At 42.8% G+C, this 17500-nt stretch overlaps 1 protein-coding gene across 1 annotated transcript in view; it reads right to left on the reverse strand.

The window, feature by feature from the left end:
- Positions 1-17500, reverse strand: part of LOC133452180 (unconventional myosin-X-like) — a 105099-nt gene that overhangs the window by 39543 nt on the left and 48056 nt on the right. The window contains exons 5-15 of the mRNA XM_061731401.1: positions 6018-6152; positions 5800-5924; positions 4804-4817; positions 4619-4703; positions 4250-4353; positions 3207-3336; positions 3022-3140; positions 1844-1990; positions 1648-1748; positions 1163-1229; positions 986-1078 (exon numbers count right to left, since the gene is read on the reverse strand). Of these exons, the coding sequence (XP_061587385.1) occupies positions 986-1078; positions 1163-1229; positions 1648-1748; positions 1844-1990; positions 3022-3140; positions 3207-3336; positions 4250-4353; positions 4619-4703; positions 4804-4817; positions 5800-5924; positions 6018-6152 (1120 nt within the window). The remainder of the gene's footprint in view (positions 1-985; positions 1079-1162; positions 1230-1647; positions 1749-1843; positions 1991-3021; positions 3141-3206; positions 3337-4249; positions 4354-4618; positions 4704-4803; positions 4818-5799; positions 5925-6017; positions 6153-17500) is intronic.

A 17500-nucleotide genomic window follows, 5' to 3' on the forward strand; every position in this document is an offset into this window, starting at 1 on the left:
AAGTTAACGTGAGCACAGATTATTACCAATTCCTTCGCCCCATAGTAACCTAAGTAAATATGGGAGCCATTTTTCAAAAGCCACAAACCTTCTGAACATTCTGACACCAAAATGGAAATTTTCAGACCGACAGATTAGGAGAAAATGAACTTTGTTTGAGACCTGTCTTTGTCTGAGCAACACACTCTGGCGAGATTTGGCTCTCATAGCTAATAATATAATATAATAATAAAACATAGCTCTGCTCTCTGGTGGTGCTGATTCAGAGATTCAGAGCCGTCGGTCACTGTAGAACTGCCAACGTCGTTTTACCATCGGATAAAATTTAAAAAAAGTTTAAAACTAAAATAAAACAAGCTTCTTTGCTTAATAATACTGTTATTGTTATTATTGAAGTCTTTTTGGAAGGGAAAAAAGAATATTAGACTGATCCGATGATCTTGTACTAGGTTGATATCAAATCAAGCAGAGCAGATAGAAGGCGGCAGATAAAAGGTAGCAGATAAAAAAAAAAAAGAGCGGCAAAATAAGGCGCAAATATTAAAATTGTACTGTATCTCGTTCACAACACTTCCACAACGATGTGGGGAGAGGGGCGACCACGCCCACTTAGGAGACAGGAAGTGTATACCACTATGGGAGTTTTTACCTGCCATTGTTTATGTAATTATTGCTCGGGGTTTTATGTTTATGTTCATGTTCTGGATCTCTGGAAAGCGTCTAGAGACAACATCTGTTGTATTAGACGCTATATAAATAAAATTGAATTGAATTGAATACCATTTCATACCATTGGTAGTAACGGTAATCTTCTGTATAGAGTATCTTTGACTGAACCCAGTTTCTCGTCTGTCAGTATCCAGTTTTTCCCTTTTATTGGTCTCACAGGAGCAAAATGTGCTTTAAAAGGCCTGAAAAAGAGTTACAGAGGCCGTTTAGGCCGCCGTGGTCGCCACGGCGACGGTGCAGCGTGCAGGGGACCCACCGAGTGCTGGCTGTGCAGCTTCTCCAGTAAGGTGCCGTCGGTGGCCTTGGGGAAGTGGCTCTCCTCGTTCAGCAGCGCCAGCAGGCCCAGTTTCTATGGAAACACCAACACGGTCACTACCCTGGTCACATTAAAGCATCAATGATGTTATTATTATTATCGTTCTCATGTCGGCACCTTCTCTATGAGATCCAGACACTCGCCGTTGTCCATCCAGTTGATGTCGGCCCAGACCAGACCCTCTCTGTGAGAGAAGAGGAGAAAACGCAGCACCGCGGTGAATGAGAGGGAACTGTTTCTACAAAAACGCATCGAAGCTTTAAAGAGAATTTCACCGATGAGCCGATCAGCTGATTTTGAGTTAAACGCTGGAAAATGTTCAGAAACCAGAGATTCTAAATCTGGTTAAAACTGTCTCATTTTCAGCAAAAACATCTATCCCTCCTTCCATTCATCCATCCATCCATCATCCATCCATCCATCCATCCATCCATCCATCCCTCCCTCCCTCCATCCATCCATCCATCCAACATCCATCCCTCCATCCAACATCCATCCCTCCATCCATCCATCCATCCCTCCATCCAACATCCATCCCTCCATCCAACATCCATCCCTCCATCCATCATCCATCCCTCCCTCCCTCCCTCCTCTCTCCTCACTTGTTGTACTCCAGCTGCTCCAGGGAGAAGATGTGTTTGTTGAAATACTCCTGGAGCTTCTCGTTGGCGTAGTTGATGTTGAACTGCTCGAAGCGGTTCACCTGCGGGGGGACAGAGTCAGACGGCCGTTAGAGGTCAGAGTCCAGCCCACCGGGCCAGAGTCCGGTCTCCTCCGCCTCCTCGGGCCTGCACCCACCTCGAAGTTCTCGAACCCGAAGATGTCCAGGATGCTGATGGACTTGAAGTCGTCCCGGCCCCGGATCCTGCTGTTGAGCTTGTGGATGGTCCAGTTGAAGCACTGGGCGTACAGAGCCATGGCCATGGAGTCCCGGGAGTCCACCGCCTGCAGACACAGCCCCGTCAGCACCGTCGGACCAGAACTGGTCTTTTTAAGCGTCTCACTAAACAACTGTTACTGTTTAGAGGTTTGGGGAAATACATATAAAAGTTCACTGCAACCACTATTCAAACTGCAGAAAAGAGCCATCAGGATAATTCATAATGCCGGTTTTCGTGAACACACCAATTCCTTATTGTTCAATTCTAAAATAATCACATTTTTTGACATAGTAGAATTCCAAACAGCACAATTCATGTATAAAGCTAGGAACAACTTATTACCATCTCACTTACAGGAAATGTTTTATGACAGAGAGGGGAGGTCTAATTTAAGGGGTACTCTAAATTTTAAGATTCGTAGAACCCGAACAACAATGAAAAGATTTTCTATATCAGTCGGTGGAGTTAAACTATGGAACAGAATGGATTCAGAAACAATGTCCAAACATTAACCAGTTTAAAAACAAAAATAAAAACATGATTTTCACGAGGTACAACGAGGAAGGGGTTTAGCGGCTTTAGGGGCCTGATATAACACTAGATTTGTTTATATTTATGTACAGAAATGGGCAGCTATGTATGTATGTATGTATGTGTGTATGTGTATGTGTGTGAATATGTATGTGTATATAGATATAGAGCGGATGGAGTTAATATAAAGATATTATGGTGTAAATAAGTATATTTATATGGGCATGTATGTACAAATATATAGAAATATTCAACTATGTGTATGTATGTATAGGTATGTGTGTGAGTATAATTATACTATAGTTAGTTATTATAAATACTTAATAAATTAATTAACATAAATGATTAGTGGATGGGGGTAGGATTAAATAAGTTTACACTTCTTCCTACTCCTTTTTGCACATGTAAATTAAGATATTAAGTGTTAAATGGATGAAATTCTTTGGTTTTTTTTGGCTTGTTTTCTTATCTTCTCTTTTAATTGTTGTGTTTTACATGTACAAAATAAAATAAAATCAATCAATCAACTATGATGATTCATGAGAGCATGAAAAGGTGAGGGACCTGCTCCACGGTGAGCGGCGTGGAGATCTCCTCTCCCCGCAGGATCATGGACCGGTGTGTCAGGACCTCGGCCAGCTGGTCCGGGTTCAGCCCCAGGAGTTCTGCCGTCCGGCTCAGCGCTGCGGAGGAGAGGAGGTTACTGGTCCGGTCGGTTAGGGGGGGGTTTAGATCCGTCCGGCGCTCACCTGATTTAGACGAGACCTGCGCGCCGCCAGCCGTCATGAACTCGATGTTGCCGGCGTGCAGAATCGCCGCCAGGAGCCGCAGGACCTCGCCGATGTTTTCCTCCGTGAACTGCATGGTCCGCATGGCGCTCTGGAGGTGGAGAGGAGGATCAGAACCAGGTCTGGGGTGCATTCAAAGGTCAAGAATCGATTCTTAAGATTCAGAATCGATTATCACGATTTTATTCGATCTGATTTGGGTTGGTGTTATTAAAACTGTTTTTGGAGCTGTTGCATGAATTATATTAGTATTGGCAGCTAATGATGCTTTAAGGACCAATCACCTCCCAGAATTAGGCCTGTGTTGAAAAAATAGATTTTCCGATTCTAAACCGATTGTCATATTAATTCCTAAAAATCGATTCATATGTCTAAAGATTAATATTTTTTTTTCCTCATCATTACATTATAACTTTTGGTATTTTTTCTTTTATACCCAAAAAAGGAATGTTTTGTTGGACACGAGCATAACTAGTGCCATGTTTTTGCCTTTAAATGTTTAAAAGGTATGAAATCGTTTTTATTTTTTCCCACATTCCGTTTTTATTTTTTCCATTTTAGCATTTTATGCAAATGTAACCCCAAGACAGTATATAAAGTGAGGAAATATAGACAATTTATGCAATTATAACTGAAAACTTATTTAAATATTTATAGGCAAAAAGGCAAAAACATGGCACCAGTTATTCTGGTGTCCAACAAAACATTCCTTTTTTGGGCATAAACAAAAAAATAATAAAAGTTGTAATGAGGGAAAAATAAATAAAAAAATTAAAAAATCAATCTTTAGACATACGAATCGATTTTTAGGAATTAATATGAGAATCGACTTAGAATCGGAAAATCGATTTTATCAATACAGAACGACTGTTCAGCAACAGAAAATGTCTCCGCTGAGACGGAAGACTTCCTGCTCCGACTCCACAGGATCAGTACCGGTCCCTGAGCCGGCCCCTGGACCGGTCCCCAGTGTGTCTGGAGTGCGGGTTGGGACCGGGACCTACTAGCACGTCCTGGAAGGTTCCCTGGTCGTTGAGGGTCCGGTCCTCCGGGCAGCTGGACTGTCTCAGGTAGTGGTAGCTGTCCGGCTGGGTCAGCCCCAACGCCTCTGCAGACACAAACATGCAGTTAGGTTTATGCCTGGGGCATGTTCAGCACCGGGGCCCGACGTGGCCCCGATATATCTATCCATCCATCTATATATCCATCCATCCATAATCTATATATCCTATCCATCAATCTGTATATCCATCCATCCATAATCTTTATATCCTATATATCCATCCATCCATCCATCCATCCATCCATCCATCCATCCATCCATCCATGTATCCATCATCTATAAATCCATAAATTCATCCACCGGGTCTCACCTCTCTGCTGGCTGTTGGCTCCCGCCAACACGGCGTAGAAGATGTGGTAGTTCCGTTCCCCTGGATTCTGCCGCACCACCCGGTTCTGCAGAAGAAGAAGAAGAAGTCAGTAACAACAACCGAGCGAGTCCTTCTGGACCTCTGATCAAACACACGTCTCCAAACAGCTGGTGGAGCAGACTCACCTTCTCTAGGAGGTCTGTGGTCAGAGAACAGCGGGTCAAGGTAGACAACAGTCAGAAAGGTCTGCATGAACACAACCGCTCCACATCTGGGCGTCAACGCCGTTTAACTTTAGTTACCTAAACTAGGGATGTCCCGATCCGGTCACGTTGTTTCAGACTTGATCGGAATCAGACGATATTTTTTCATTATTTTATTCTCATTATTTTGAAAAATAAAAAATTAAAAAATGCTTAACAGCTGGTGTATCAACAAGCAACGCAATTTTGCATGTCAATGCTGCTGATATGAAAAAAAGCTATGAATATATAAAAGCCAGTTACGGTAAGCTAGAAAGACGAAGTAAGAATTCAGTCTAAACAGCACATTATTGCCTCACTTTATGACACTGTTGCTATTTTATTTGCTTATTTGTTTACATGCCAGCTGGATATTCTAAGTTAAGCTGCTGTTTTTATCTAATTCAAATGTATGTTTTGCATTATTTTTACTCGTTAATAGTTGCACTATTATTACTTGATTGATCAAGCTACCTGGAATAGAACTTCTCTGTTTAAATGCTAAATGATGAAATAAGGGGAATAAAATAAAAACGAGGGGAAAACCGGGATCTGTTTATTTTTTTAATGTGTTACGAAAGTATCGGATCGGGATTAGAATCGGATCAACAAGCAACGTAATTTTACGCGTCAACACTGCTGGGTATTTTAAGTTGAGCTGCTGTTTTTATTTCATTCAAGTTTAAATTTGTGCTATTTTTACTAGTTAAAAGTTGCACTATTATTACTTGATTGATCAAGCTACCTGCAAGAGAACTGCTCTGTTTACTTGCAAAATTATGAATAAAAATGAATAAAATAAAAATAGGGGACAACCTGGATCTGTTTATTTTTTTAATGTGTTACGAAAGTTTCGGATCGGGACTCGGAATCGGATCATCCCTAACCTAAACTGGTGGTACTGCAACCACCTCGGGCCCGGGGGTTCTGAAAGGATACAGTCCACTATTTTGCCTCCCTGGATGTTTCCCTTCTGGCTGAAGTGCAGCTGCACAAACTTCCCGAAGCGGCTGGAGTTGTTGTTGTAGACGGTCTTGGCGTTCCCGAAGGCCTCCATGATGGGACTGGAGGACAGGAGGAGAAGCATCATGAAGCAGGACTCGGACCCCGGTAACCCGGGTCTCCCGGGTCTCCCGGTCCTCGGACCCGGTGCTTACCTGCTCTCTAGCAGCGCCTCCTCCACGTGGGACGTCCGGTCTCGGCACGAGGCCTCCTGGGAGTGCTGGCTCATGGCCGACAGGAACTTCAGGATCAGCTTGGTGCTCTCCGTTTTTCCCGCTCCGCTCTCCCCGCTGAGGACGGAAAACACACCCGTGAGTCTATCTATATATATTTATATAGAGAGAGATTTAGTGGACCTTAAAAAAAGCACAATTTATGCTTAAAATCAACAATAAAACACTTCCTGACAGCATTCAGAAGCTTTTCCAAAGCAGAGTTAGCCAATATGAACTAAGGGGAACATATATGAAGAAATTGAGCAGATGAATGCAGATAAACATCACCATAGTCAAGCACAGACATAAAAGTTGATTCAACAAGTCTCTTTTTGGAATTAAAGGAAAAACCTATCTATCTGGGTTGTGTTGCTGACCTCTGACCTCCTAAGATTTCACCCTGGATGCAAAAGTAATCATTTAGATTTATTGTCTGATAAACATTTAACACATCAGGAGTTCCTGGTATGTTTATAAGTGTTTCACAGCTCGGCCACCAGGTGGCAGACTCCACACTTCCAGCTCGGTCGTGTCCTCAGATTCAAGTCCATGAATGACATGTTGGGACCTACAAGGCAACTTTGAATAAGTCTTAGCTTCTAAAACCGCGAGCAGAATGAATACATCTGATCACATTTATGTGGGTCATAGGGTAAGGTGTATTTTTGATCTGATTTTCATGACCTAGATGATATTTTACATGTACGTTTCATGTATGTTTTTTTGCTTTAAGATAATAATTTACATATACAGTAAAGTTTAATGTAGGTTTTCCGTGTTATTTCGTTTTTCTTTCCTTATGTCTTGTTTTTAACTGTATGTTTTAAATGTATTGTTTTTTAATGTGGATCACAATACGACTAACTGTGTTTAAGGGCATAGCTAATGGGGATCCTTACAAATAAATAAACAAACAGATTTATGAACTAAAACAGGACGTCAGCAGGATGGCGGCCGGTGAAACTTGCCAGCCGGACTTTCATAAGAGCGTAATTAATAAAGACATCGTGCACCTGCCTGGCTGCATGTTGACACAGGTATCTAATCAGCCAATGAGGTTGCGACGGATCAGAGTATTTTATTTATGCATTTTTCAAGCATTTTATTCTGGACGGCGCTACAGAGCTCTGTACACCAAAACCTCCAGACACAGAGACAGTTTTTTCCCCCAAGCTGTTGCTCTGATGATTCTCATCACTCAGAGTCTCAGAGTAATCAACCACCGTGCAATAATAATATAACCACCACAATCATATGCTGTAACAATGCACCTTTCAATAACCATGTCTACCTCATACTGCTGCACCTTTCACTTTTTAAAAATTGTATATATGTTAATTAGAGCTGTCATTTGTCTATTACCTATTTACTGTAAAGTGAGCAAAAATAACAGAGTCAAATTCCATGTCTTGTCTGACCTGACCTGGCCAATAAACCTGATTCTGATGTAAACGAGTCGAGCTGCTGGAGGACCAACCGGGCGTCTGGACGGAGGAGACGGGTCATTTAAGGGGCATGGATGGCAGCGTGGCGGCAGTGAACTGCAGTGACCTGCAGCAACCTCAAACTCAAACTTTATTATTTATATAGTGCTTTTCGTGCATATATGCAACACAAAGTGCTTTATATAAAAAATAAAACTTAATAATGCCCCCCACACACACACAGACAGACGCAAGCACACAGTTCACACTAGTCCAGGATCCAGGTGAGGAAACGAGAGAGCAGGATAAGATAGGCTAGGTCTAGAAAGGAAGACATTAAAAACTGAGAGAAAAAAACAATATAATGTATAAAATAGACCATAAATAGCGACTAAAACGTTTAAATATAACATTGAGATAAAACAGTGAGATAATAAAACAGGATAAGCAAAACTAAAGATTAATATAAAACAGAGTAGTACGATCCAATAAAAATAGGGGTGACCATAGAAAACTTATAAAGAGTTAAATGAGTCAGTTAAAAGCCTGATTAAAGAGATGGGTCTTGAGCCTCTTTTTAAAAACATCAACATTCTCTGCAGCCCTGAGGTTCTCCGGGTCCAGTAGTGACCTGCAGTGACAGCAGTCAGACGGGTGTTGCCCGGCAGCAACATGCATTGACCTGCAGTGACCTGCTGGGATTTTCATCCCTGGCGTTTACTGAAAATCGACAGTAAAGGACAAAACTGAGGCTGCAGCTCACACAAGCTCATCAGAACTGGACCACAGAAGCCCAGAGACGCCTGGTCTGAGGTGATTTGTGCATCGTGGACACGCAGCAACATCTGCACCGTGCGTGATGCCGTCACGTCAACGTGGACCACAATCCCTGCAGAATATTCACAGCACCGTCCCGGAGATCCTTTAGGGGGGTCCCGCCTCGGAGCAGCACCAGAGCAGCTAATGAACTTCAGATGAACCGGCTGACAGCGATGTGTATTTATGGACGGTAATCATGGCCTGACTCTTGTGTTGTGGCTCCCTGACCAGAGGCTTGTGCTGCCGTCAGCACATCGTCCTCCAGAAGCAACAGGCAGCTGTTTTCCTCCAGGAGAGAGCGGCTATAAAAACCCTGCACACACAACAACATGCCCATTTCCAGCGGCGGACAGATGTGTTTAGACGCCGGCCGGTTGAAGGGGAGGGGGGGCATGCCAGCCCAAACTTTAGCTGATGCAGCTAAAACAGATCAATCTGAGGCCTAGACTTTGTTTGAAAGAGAGGATTCTGGGTTGTTATGGCTTTCAGTGTTTTTACAAGATAACTGACTCAAATTCTCATCTGCTTTCTGTAAGTTGCTTCAAGTGGAGGACAGCAAACGGTCGAGGACCCGAGGGACGCTTAACTCCACCCGACAAACAGTACATTACATTTAAAAGAATAATAAAAGCCAGTTTGATGAAGAAATATCATGATAATTGTTAAGTTAGGTGGGTTTTTTTCTTTTCTCTCTCTCTCTTTTTAGCACCATTGTCATATTTTTTTCTTTGAATCAAAAAAGAATATCTGTCTTTGACGACAGCTATTTTGTGTTATTTTTGTAACTTTTTTGTAGTTGATTTTGTTTTTTTGTTGTTTTTTTAAAATTGTGTAATTTTTCATTTGTTTTTGTTTTGTTTTATTATTACATTAATTTAAATTTGATTTCTTAGGAAAAGGGGACAGATGAAATAAGCTTAGTCTTCTTTCTGTTCCCTTTCATTCAAGGGAAGAGATTTGTTGTAATTATATTGAACTGTTTTTTTTTCTCTTATGGAATGAAATAAAGAATTAAATAAATAAAAAAATAAATAAAACAGAAAAATATCCCACCACAATGCTGAATCTAACATTTATCCAGCTCGGCTGGTGGCAGTCCCCCCCCCCCCCCCCTCCCCCTCCTCACCCCTCAGTGGTATTTAGTATGAACCTGTAACCCACCGACGCCCAGCAGGGGGTCAGACGGGCCGGTTAATCATCAGCCTGCACCGACACCAGGAGCAATCAAACCCGTTAGTCCTCCAAAGATTATTTCTTCAAAGCCGATGGGACTATTTATCTGACAAAACCAACACCTTTAAGAAAACGGTGAAAAGAAAAAGACGGCTCAGAGAATCGAACAGGAGTTTGGTTCTTACCACATGCAAACGTGGTGCTGATGTCCAAATAATCCAGATGATGTTCTTCCGGCAGAGCAAACGCAGATATGGGACTTCACACTGAGAAAACACTTTCAGGAAAGTGTTGTTTCCTCATCTGTAACCACTTCAGGACGGTCGCCGTGACGCATTTCACAGTCTCCCTGTGGATAATGGCTGGGTGGTTCCCTGCAGGGCGACGCTTGGCGTTTTACAAGAGTAGCTGTGAGGAGGCTCTTCTGCTCAAACTACTTCTGTTTTATTCCTTCAGTTTGTAGTTTAGTGAAGAGGTGCAGGAGCGTCCAGGTGCAGGAGGGTCCAGGTGCAGGAGCGTCCAGGTGCAGGAGCGTCCGGGTGGAGGAGTTTTCAGGTGCAGGAGCGTCCAGGTGCAGGAGCGTCCAGGTGCAGGAGCGTCCAGGTGCAGGAGCGTCCAGGTGCAGGAGCGTCCAGGTGGAGGAGCGTCCAGGTGGAGGAGCGTCCAGGTGGAGGATAGTGCAGGCGCAGGATCGTCCAGGTGGAGGAGCGTCCAGGTGGAGGATAGTGCAGGCGCAGGATCGTCCAGGTGCAGGAGCGTCCAGGATCGTCAAGGAGCGTCCAGGCGCAGGAGGGTCCAGGCGCAGGAGGGTCCAGGTGCAGGAGCGTCCAGGATCGTCAAGGAGCGTCCAGGCGCAGGAGCGTCCAGGCGCAGGAGCGTCCGGGTGGAGGAGCATCCAGGCGGAGGAGCGTCCAGGTGCAGGAGCGTCCAGGATCGTCAAGGAGCGTCCAAGCGCAGGAGCGTCCAGGTGCAGGAGGGTCCAGGTGCAGGAGCGTCCAGGTGGAGGAGCGTCCAGGCGGAGGAGCGGCCTTGTGGAGGAGCGTCTAGAAGGAGAAGCGTCCAGGAGCGTCCGGTCATAGTAGTGTCTAGGTGAAGGAGCGTCCAGGTAGAGGAGCGTCCAGGCACAGGATCGTCCAGGTGGAGGAGCGTCCAGGATCAGGAGCATCCAGGAGCATCCGGACGGAAGAGGGTCCAGGTGGAGGAGCGTCAAGATGCAGGGGCATCCAGGTGCATGACTGTCGGGGCGCAGGAGCATCTAGGTGGAGAAGCGTCCAGTTGGAGGAGCGTCCATGTGGGGGAGCGTCCAGGTCCAGGAGCGTCCAGGTGGAGGAGCGTCCAGGTGGAGGAGCGTCATTCACGCACCAACTTACTCCAGGAACAACCGTGATGAGGGAGCGTCTGCGAGGGGAAGACGCTCTGCGTTCACACAAACACAGGCAAGGTCACGTCCATCACTGCTCTGGTGCAAGTGCGGCATGAACGACGCGTCGTGAGGAGCGTCGGAGAACCCGACAACGGTCAAATCACAAACGGACCATTTACAATGTCAAAGCGCCAAAAAGACACAGGCTGCCTCCCCCCACAATGCATCTCTCTCCATAGTACTAAACCTCCTCGTCAGCAACAACAAACCACGTGTCTCTAAACGAGCCCCTGCACCAGCAACAGATGCAGGTCAGTCTGTACGATCATCCGGATCTTATCTACGAGCACCGCTGAGTAAAAACACCTGCTAGTTACGTAAAAGTGGTGGTTCACAGCAGGTCTGAACAGGTCCACATGTGACCCGCTCTCAGACAAATCATGTGTTCTCAAACATAGTAACATATAACACAGCCAATGGGGGGGGTGGAGGTAAATATGAAGAACCTGGACACTCATCTGGATCTCTGATCACAGTTTCCCACAAATACCCGGTGACTGACACGTTTACAGACTGAAGTAACATGTCAGTGTTTCTGTACCTCAGACACTTCAAACATAAACTCTCAAGCACTAAATTAAATAATTCATATTACGCTTGTTTAGTAACCGACATCTGGCAGATCTAATTGTGGTGTCGACCTGGAATCCTCGAAGATCGTTTGACCAGAGAAGCTGATTTACATCTCGTAGGAAAACAAGTTTCTCCTCCAAAACCTCCAGATCACTTAAACATCACGGCACCTTGAAAACGGCTGTTTTATAGCCGAAACAACCGACGGCAGATGGGGGAAACTCCACTGGGATGCTCTGGGAATATGGATGGACCGCTTTACAACATGTGAATCCATCTGCAGCACCTCCTGCGGCGCTTCAGAGGATCGAGGTACATGAACGCAACGGCCATAAAAAAGGAAAATACCACGTCCTCCTCTCCAGACCGTAAACTCATCTGATGCAGCAAATGTGTCGCTGTTCGATACCTGCAGCAAGCTTCAGCGAAAACATGAACCACCAGGACTGAGCAGTACTGGCAGACATCATTATTGATTACTTATTGGTTTAAAGTCAAATGAAAATAAAAATCAGTAGGGCCTTGGAAGGAGTCGGCTTTGATCTGAGATGCTGCAGATGTACAGCTACAGCCGCCCTGGAGGGACACACCAAACACCGGCTGGAGGGTTCGGACCTTTTGCTCATTCGTGTCCTCCGTGGTCATGGTTGGCCCTTTCTTGGTTCTTGACTTTGGGGATTCCCAATCAAGGAACCAACCAACAAACGAACCAACCAACTAACCAACCAACCAGCTAACGAACAAGCGAACCAACAAACGAACAAACCAACGAAAGAATCGACCAACAAATGAACCAACCAACCAACAAAGCAACGAACAAACGAACCAACAAACAACGAGTGAACCAACGAACGAAAAAATTAACCAACCAACAAAACGAATGAACAAACGAACCAACGAACGAACAAACCAATGAATGAATCAACCAACAAACGAACCAACCAGCCAACGAACAAACGAACAAACCAACGAAAGGATCAACCAACAGATGAACCAACCAACCAACAAACAAAGTCACGAACAAATGAACCAAGAAACAAATGAAAGAACCAACGAATGAACAAACGAACCAACGAATGAACAAACCAATGAATGAATCAACCAACAAACAAACCAACCAGCCAACGAACAAAGCATCGAACAAACGAACCAACAAACCAACGAAAGAATCAACCAACAAATGAACCAACCGACGAACCAACCAACCATGGAACGAACAAAGCAAGAACGAACCAACAAACAAACGAACCAACCAACAAAACAACGAATGAACAAACAAACCAACCAACCAACCAACTAACAAAAAAACGAACCAACAAATGAACCACAAACGAACAGCAGCTGATGAGTGTGAAAGCTGCCACCAGCCAGCTGGAACTGAAGAGGCCTCGTGGACGGGAACCAGGAAAAGACGTCCAACTGCAGTCTATAAAACTTTTAAAGACCATTGGTTTTTTTACAACACACAGAAAGGGAGGATGAGCTGCTGGTTTTCACTCTGCTGCCACTGGCAGATCTCTCCGAACCTTTAAAACTTGTGTGCATGTGTGTGTTTGGACATCTGGGCCAGTGTGCAGCGTGTTAGCTCTAACAGGCTCAAGCTTAATAAAAGCAGAGCATCAGAAAAGGAAAGAATGCAGATAAACGCTTGTTGCAACGATGTCTCCCCGCGAGCCAGCTTCCGTCTTCAGGACGGCACTTTGGGGAACGCTGCTGGCTCTGGCTGCGATGCAGAAGGAGCTGTGTCACCTTGACGTAACAACCAGGAACTTCTGTTTCTCTGAGAACTGAGAATATAATTCACCCAACGGTTTTACAACAAGTAAGACTGGAGAGCTTCATGTGTGTAACTCCTAACCCATTTTAAGCAGCTCAGACTGTTGTGACGGGGCCTACCGTAATTTGTTTATTTTAATTCATGATTATTTTTTTTTTTAAATAGTTTCACACAAATACAAGGATCAAGAAAAAAAAAAAAACAACGTAAAACAGAAGAAAAAATTCATATAAGGAAAATATTTTAAAAAACTAAATGTGTGAGGAGTAGTTAAAAGCCTATATAGGCTTATATGAAAACCACATCCAAACGATATACTAAAGTTAAAATATTAACAAATATAAAAATCATAATTACATATTAAATGCACAAACTGAACATTTCCTGTAAAGGAAAAAGTGGAAAAAAAAATAGAGAGTCCTTTTATTCTAAATCAAATGATTTAGAGAGCAGAGCATTCTTAAGTTTCTTTTTGTACATGAACAGTGACAAAGATAAATCAATTAAAAGAACATAATTGTAACACATGATAACTGCATGGAATTTAATAGAAAACAGACCACGGGATGTTTTATACAATGGAAGATTAAGTTTCTTCTTGGTTTGAATAACTATGAACTTGAGAGTTATTAACAAAATAGTATCTAAAACCATGAGGTAAATACGGAAGAGTATTGGGGCCAGGCAGGAGAAAAATAAAAATAATATTTTAGAGGAGGAAGATTTTTTTTTCATTATGCACTTCGAGAAAAAAGTCGAGAAAAAAGTTGAAATGTTGGGAAAAAGTTGAAATATCGAGATTAATGTTGAAGTAAAATTTCGTGAATAAAGTTGAAATGTTGAGAAAAAAGGCTTTATTGACGAAATTTCGATTTTATTCTGCACAATAAAAAAATATTTTTTCTCCCGCATGGCCCCAATACTCTTCCGTAGGTAAATCATCAGTCTTATGATTCACTTTAAAGACAAATGTACAGATTTGAAGAATGTTGACATCATCGATAGTCAATAATTGCAATTTAAAGAAGAAGAGAGGTGCACTTGAAACATCAACTTTGGAAAAAGTTGATCTAACAAAACGTTTATGCAACATTTCTTTAAAAGACGCCGGGCAGCCAGATCACCGAACTGGGACTGGCACATGCCAACGCAGCGAAACGGCGCCCCGCTTTTGTGCTAATCCGTGGCTCTGCACATGCTGCTGCCACCCAGGTTATAACCCCCCCAGCCAGGGGGGGGGGCTTCACACGGGCAGCTGAGCCTGGTGGACCAGGCTTTAGGAGAAAAGGAGGAGAAACTGAGACGAGATGAGGGATGCAGCGAAGGAGAGAGAGAAGCCCGTCTGCACACGAAACCTAATCTGCACTGAATCTTCTTAAGAAACGAGAGCTTTTTTCCCAGCAGTTAGATCATACAACCCAATGAGAGTGCCAGTTTATCAAACACAAAAGAAAAAAAACGAAAAGAAAAGAAGATTAAGATTAAATTACTACTTAAAATGGATTTAAACGCGCCATTAATCTCTGCGAGGCTCCTCTGCAGGGCTTTTGAGATTTAAGGAACAACAAACTCTTTCCTAAAGCTGCACTTGAACCCACCGACAAAACAACGACAGAGACGTTTCAGTGTTTAAGCCGAGACGACGGCTTCCTGTCCCACGAAGGCAAGGCAAGTTTATCTGTATAGCACAATTACACAAGGTAATTCAAAGTGCTTTACATCAACATTAAAAGCGGCAAGACACAATTAAACAGTAAATAACAAATAAAATGAAATAAAATTATAAGAAAAGAGGTAAAATAATAAAAAGCACAAGGTGTTAAAAAGTAAGGGCACACATCTCATTCTTACGTTTCTATACGGTCAAAACGTACAAAGACCGGGTCAAATACAGTATTAAAAAAGTAATCTGTAACAATTTGTACAGTGAATTAAACCCATTTGACAATTCTATGCCACAATGCCTGTTTTCAGGTCTTTATTTCACACAACTGACGAGAATTATGTTTCTATACGGTCAAAACGTACAAAGACCGGGTCAAATACAGTATTACAAAAGTAATCTGTGCCGATTCGTGCGGTGAATTAAACCAATTTGACAATTCTACGTCACAACGCCTGCATTCAGGGCTTATCCATCACCATCACGAAAGACTCGATTCACAAAGCTCCTCCGCGCCAACGGTCCTCATCCGTCCCAACATTTATCCGGCACCAGCGTCCAGAAAGACCGAACTCGAGGCCTCTGACTTTCACTTTCCCGAGTTTAGAGTCAGAGTCCAGCTGCACAAAACCCCAAAAGCTGTTGCAGCAAAGCCTCGGCTGAAACCGGGTCCAACGGGACAAAGATCCCAAACCCAGCAGCAAATCTGCGACACGACGCCGGAAAAGCTGCGGAGGGACGTTCAGAACTAACAAAGCTAATAAATCATTGGCTAAACTCGACAATGCTTCTGTAGTTTAGTTTACACTAGTGCTGGAGGTTAACGATTGTTTTTAAAACGATTAATCAGGAGATTATTTCATCGATTAGTCGACTAATCTAAGGAGTAATTGGATGTATATAAATGTATATACTGTACATACTGGAAAATAATGTGCAATATCATTCACTACAACGTGCAATTATGTAAATATCTGTCTGTTATCTTATTTGTATACCAGTATTTTTTATTATTATTATTATTGTATATATCAGTACGGTTTATAGTGTGTCATACTCTGTTATTATTATTGTATTATTATTATTTCTATTTCTATTGATGCCTCTTGTTTTTGCACTATCCCCTTTGCTGTGAATTTCCCCACTGTGGGACTAATAAAGGAATATCTTATCTTATGATTATTCTAACAATTATTTACTTGTTGTTTGATTAATGAAAACCCCAATGCATCAAATTAATATAAAAAATCTTTAATAATATAGTTTATTAAACACAGTTTTGCACAGTAAAATAAAAATATAGAATAAAATTTTACAAAATAAAAAGACCAACCTGTTTATTAGTGATTTGTTGGACTGTATATTATCAAAATGTGTTAAAAATAACATGTCAAAAATAACATATTTGGATAAAACAGCACTGTTTCACACTAAATTACATTTATATATTACATGAAAAAGTCTAATCACGAAATGAACCTTTCTATGGCGGGTGGAACTAAAAAAAAAAGTTGTTTTAGGTAGGAATCATTTACCGGTGGCACTTTAGCTTCTGCTAACCGGTTAAAAACATTTTTCATGCCGGTAAACAGAGTTATGACCAGCTGATACAGACCATAAGTTGTTCATGTGACGTTCTTTTTTCTACAATTATTTTTTTTATTATATTCTTCAATTATCATTGTTTCACCCACGAGACACAAGGGGGCGGGGCTTTAGATGCTCCAGCATGGCTGTTCGGTTGGTCTGGTATCAACTCCAAAAGGTTTTTGAGACTAAATTTAAAGTATTCACATACTTTTGATGACTTAGGGCTGTTTTTTGGGGGCTTTTTGCAGAACTTTCTGCAAAGTAGGAACTGTCAAAAATGGTTTTGATGTCTACAGCTCGACAAACATTAAAGGGGACCTATTATGGCATTTAATGTCTATTTTAAACAGGCCTTGAATGTCTTAAAAACAAGCTTTTGATTGTTTTTGCTAAATAAATTAGAAATTCAGCCTCTAAACCATGTCTTTATCTTCCCAGTCTCTAACCTCATTATCTATGCAGGATTCTGAGTGGGCGGGGCTATGATAATGAGGCTCTGTGCTGATTGGCTGCCTGAATGACGCGATACATTGCTACGAAAAAATGGCGGAAGCTCCGGCCGGCGGAGTTAGTTGTGGCCGTGGTTTCACTTATCGGAGGCTGACCGATGTAAATCGCTCCGTTACGCAACGACAGGATCAGAATCTGAACGGCTCGTAGATCCACATCACACTGGACGGCTCATCCGGGCGACTGTACAGACACTGCAGAATTTGGTTGCTTTCCTCCTTCTCTGAGTTGGCAGTTGGAGACCACTTTATATATGTTAAAGCAAGAAAAAACATGTTTTTCATAATAGGTCCCTTTTAAGTGAGATTTAGAGAAGGCACTGAAGGATAGAGCGACAAAGTTACGTCTAATGAGCAGCCGATCCTGGGGTACAACCCAGACCCAAGCTTTGAAATGTTCCCTTCCCATGATGCACCCTCGCTTCGTTCCGGTCCATTCCCTCTTTTAGTGGAAGTCAACCTCTGGCGTGGC

This window comes from Cololabis saira, chromosome 10 (assembly GCF_033807715.1).
Source record: "Cololabis saira isolate AMF1-May2022 chromosome 10, fColSai1.1, whole genome shotgun sequence".
NCBI classification, from domain to species: domain Eukaryota; kingdom Metazoa; phylum Chordata; class Actinopteri; order Beloniformes; family Belonidae; genus Cololabis; species Cololabis saira.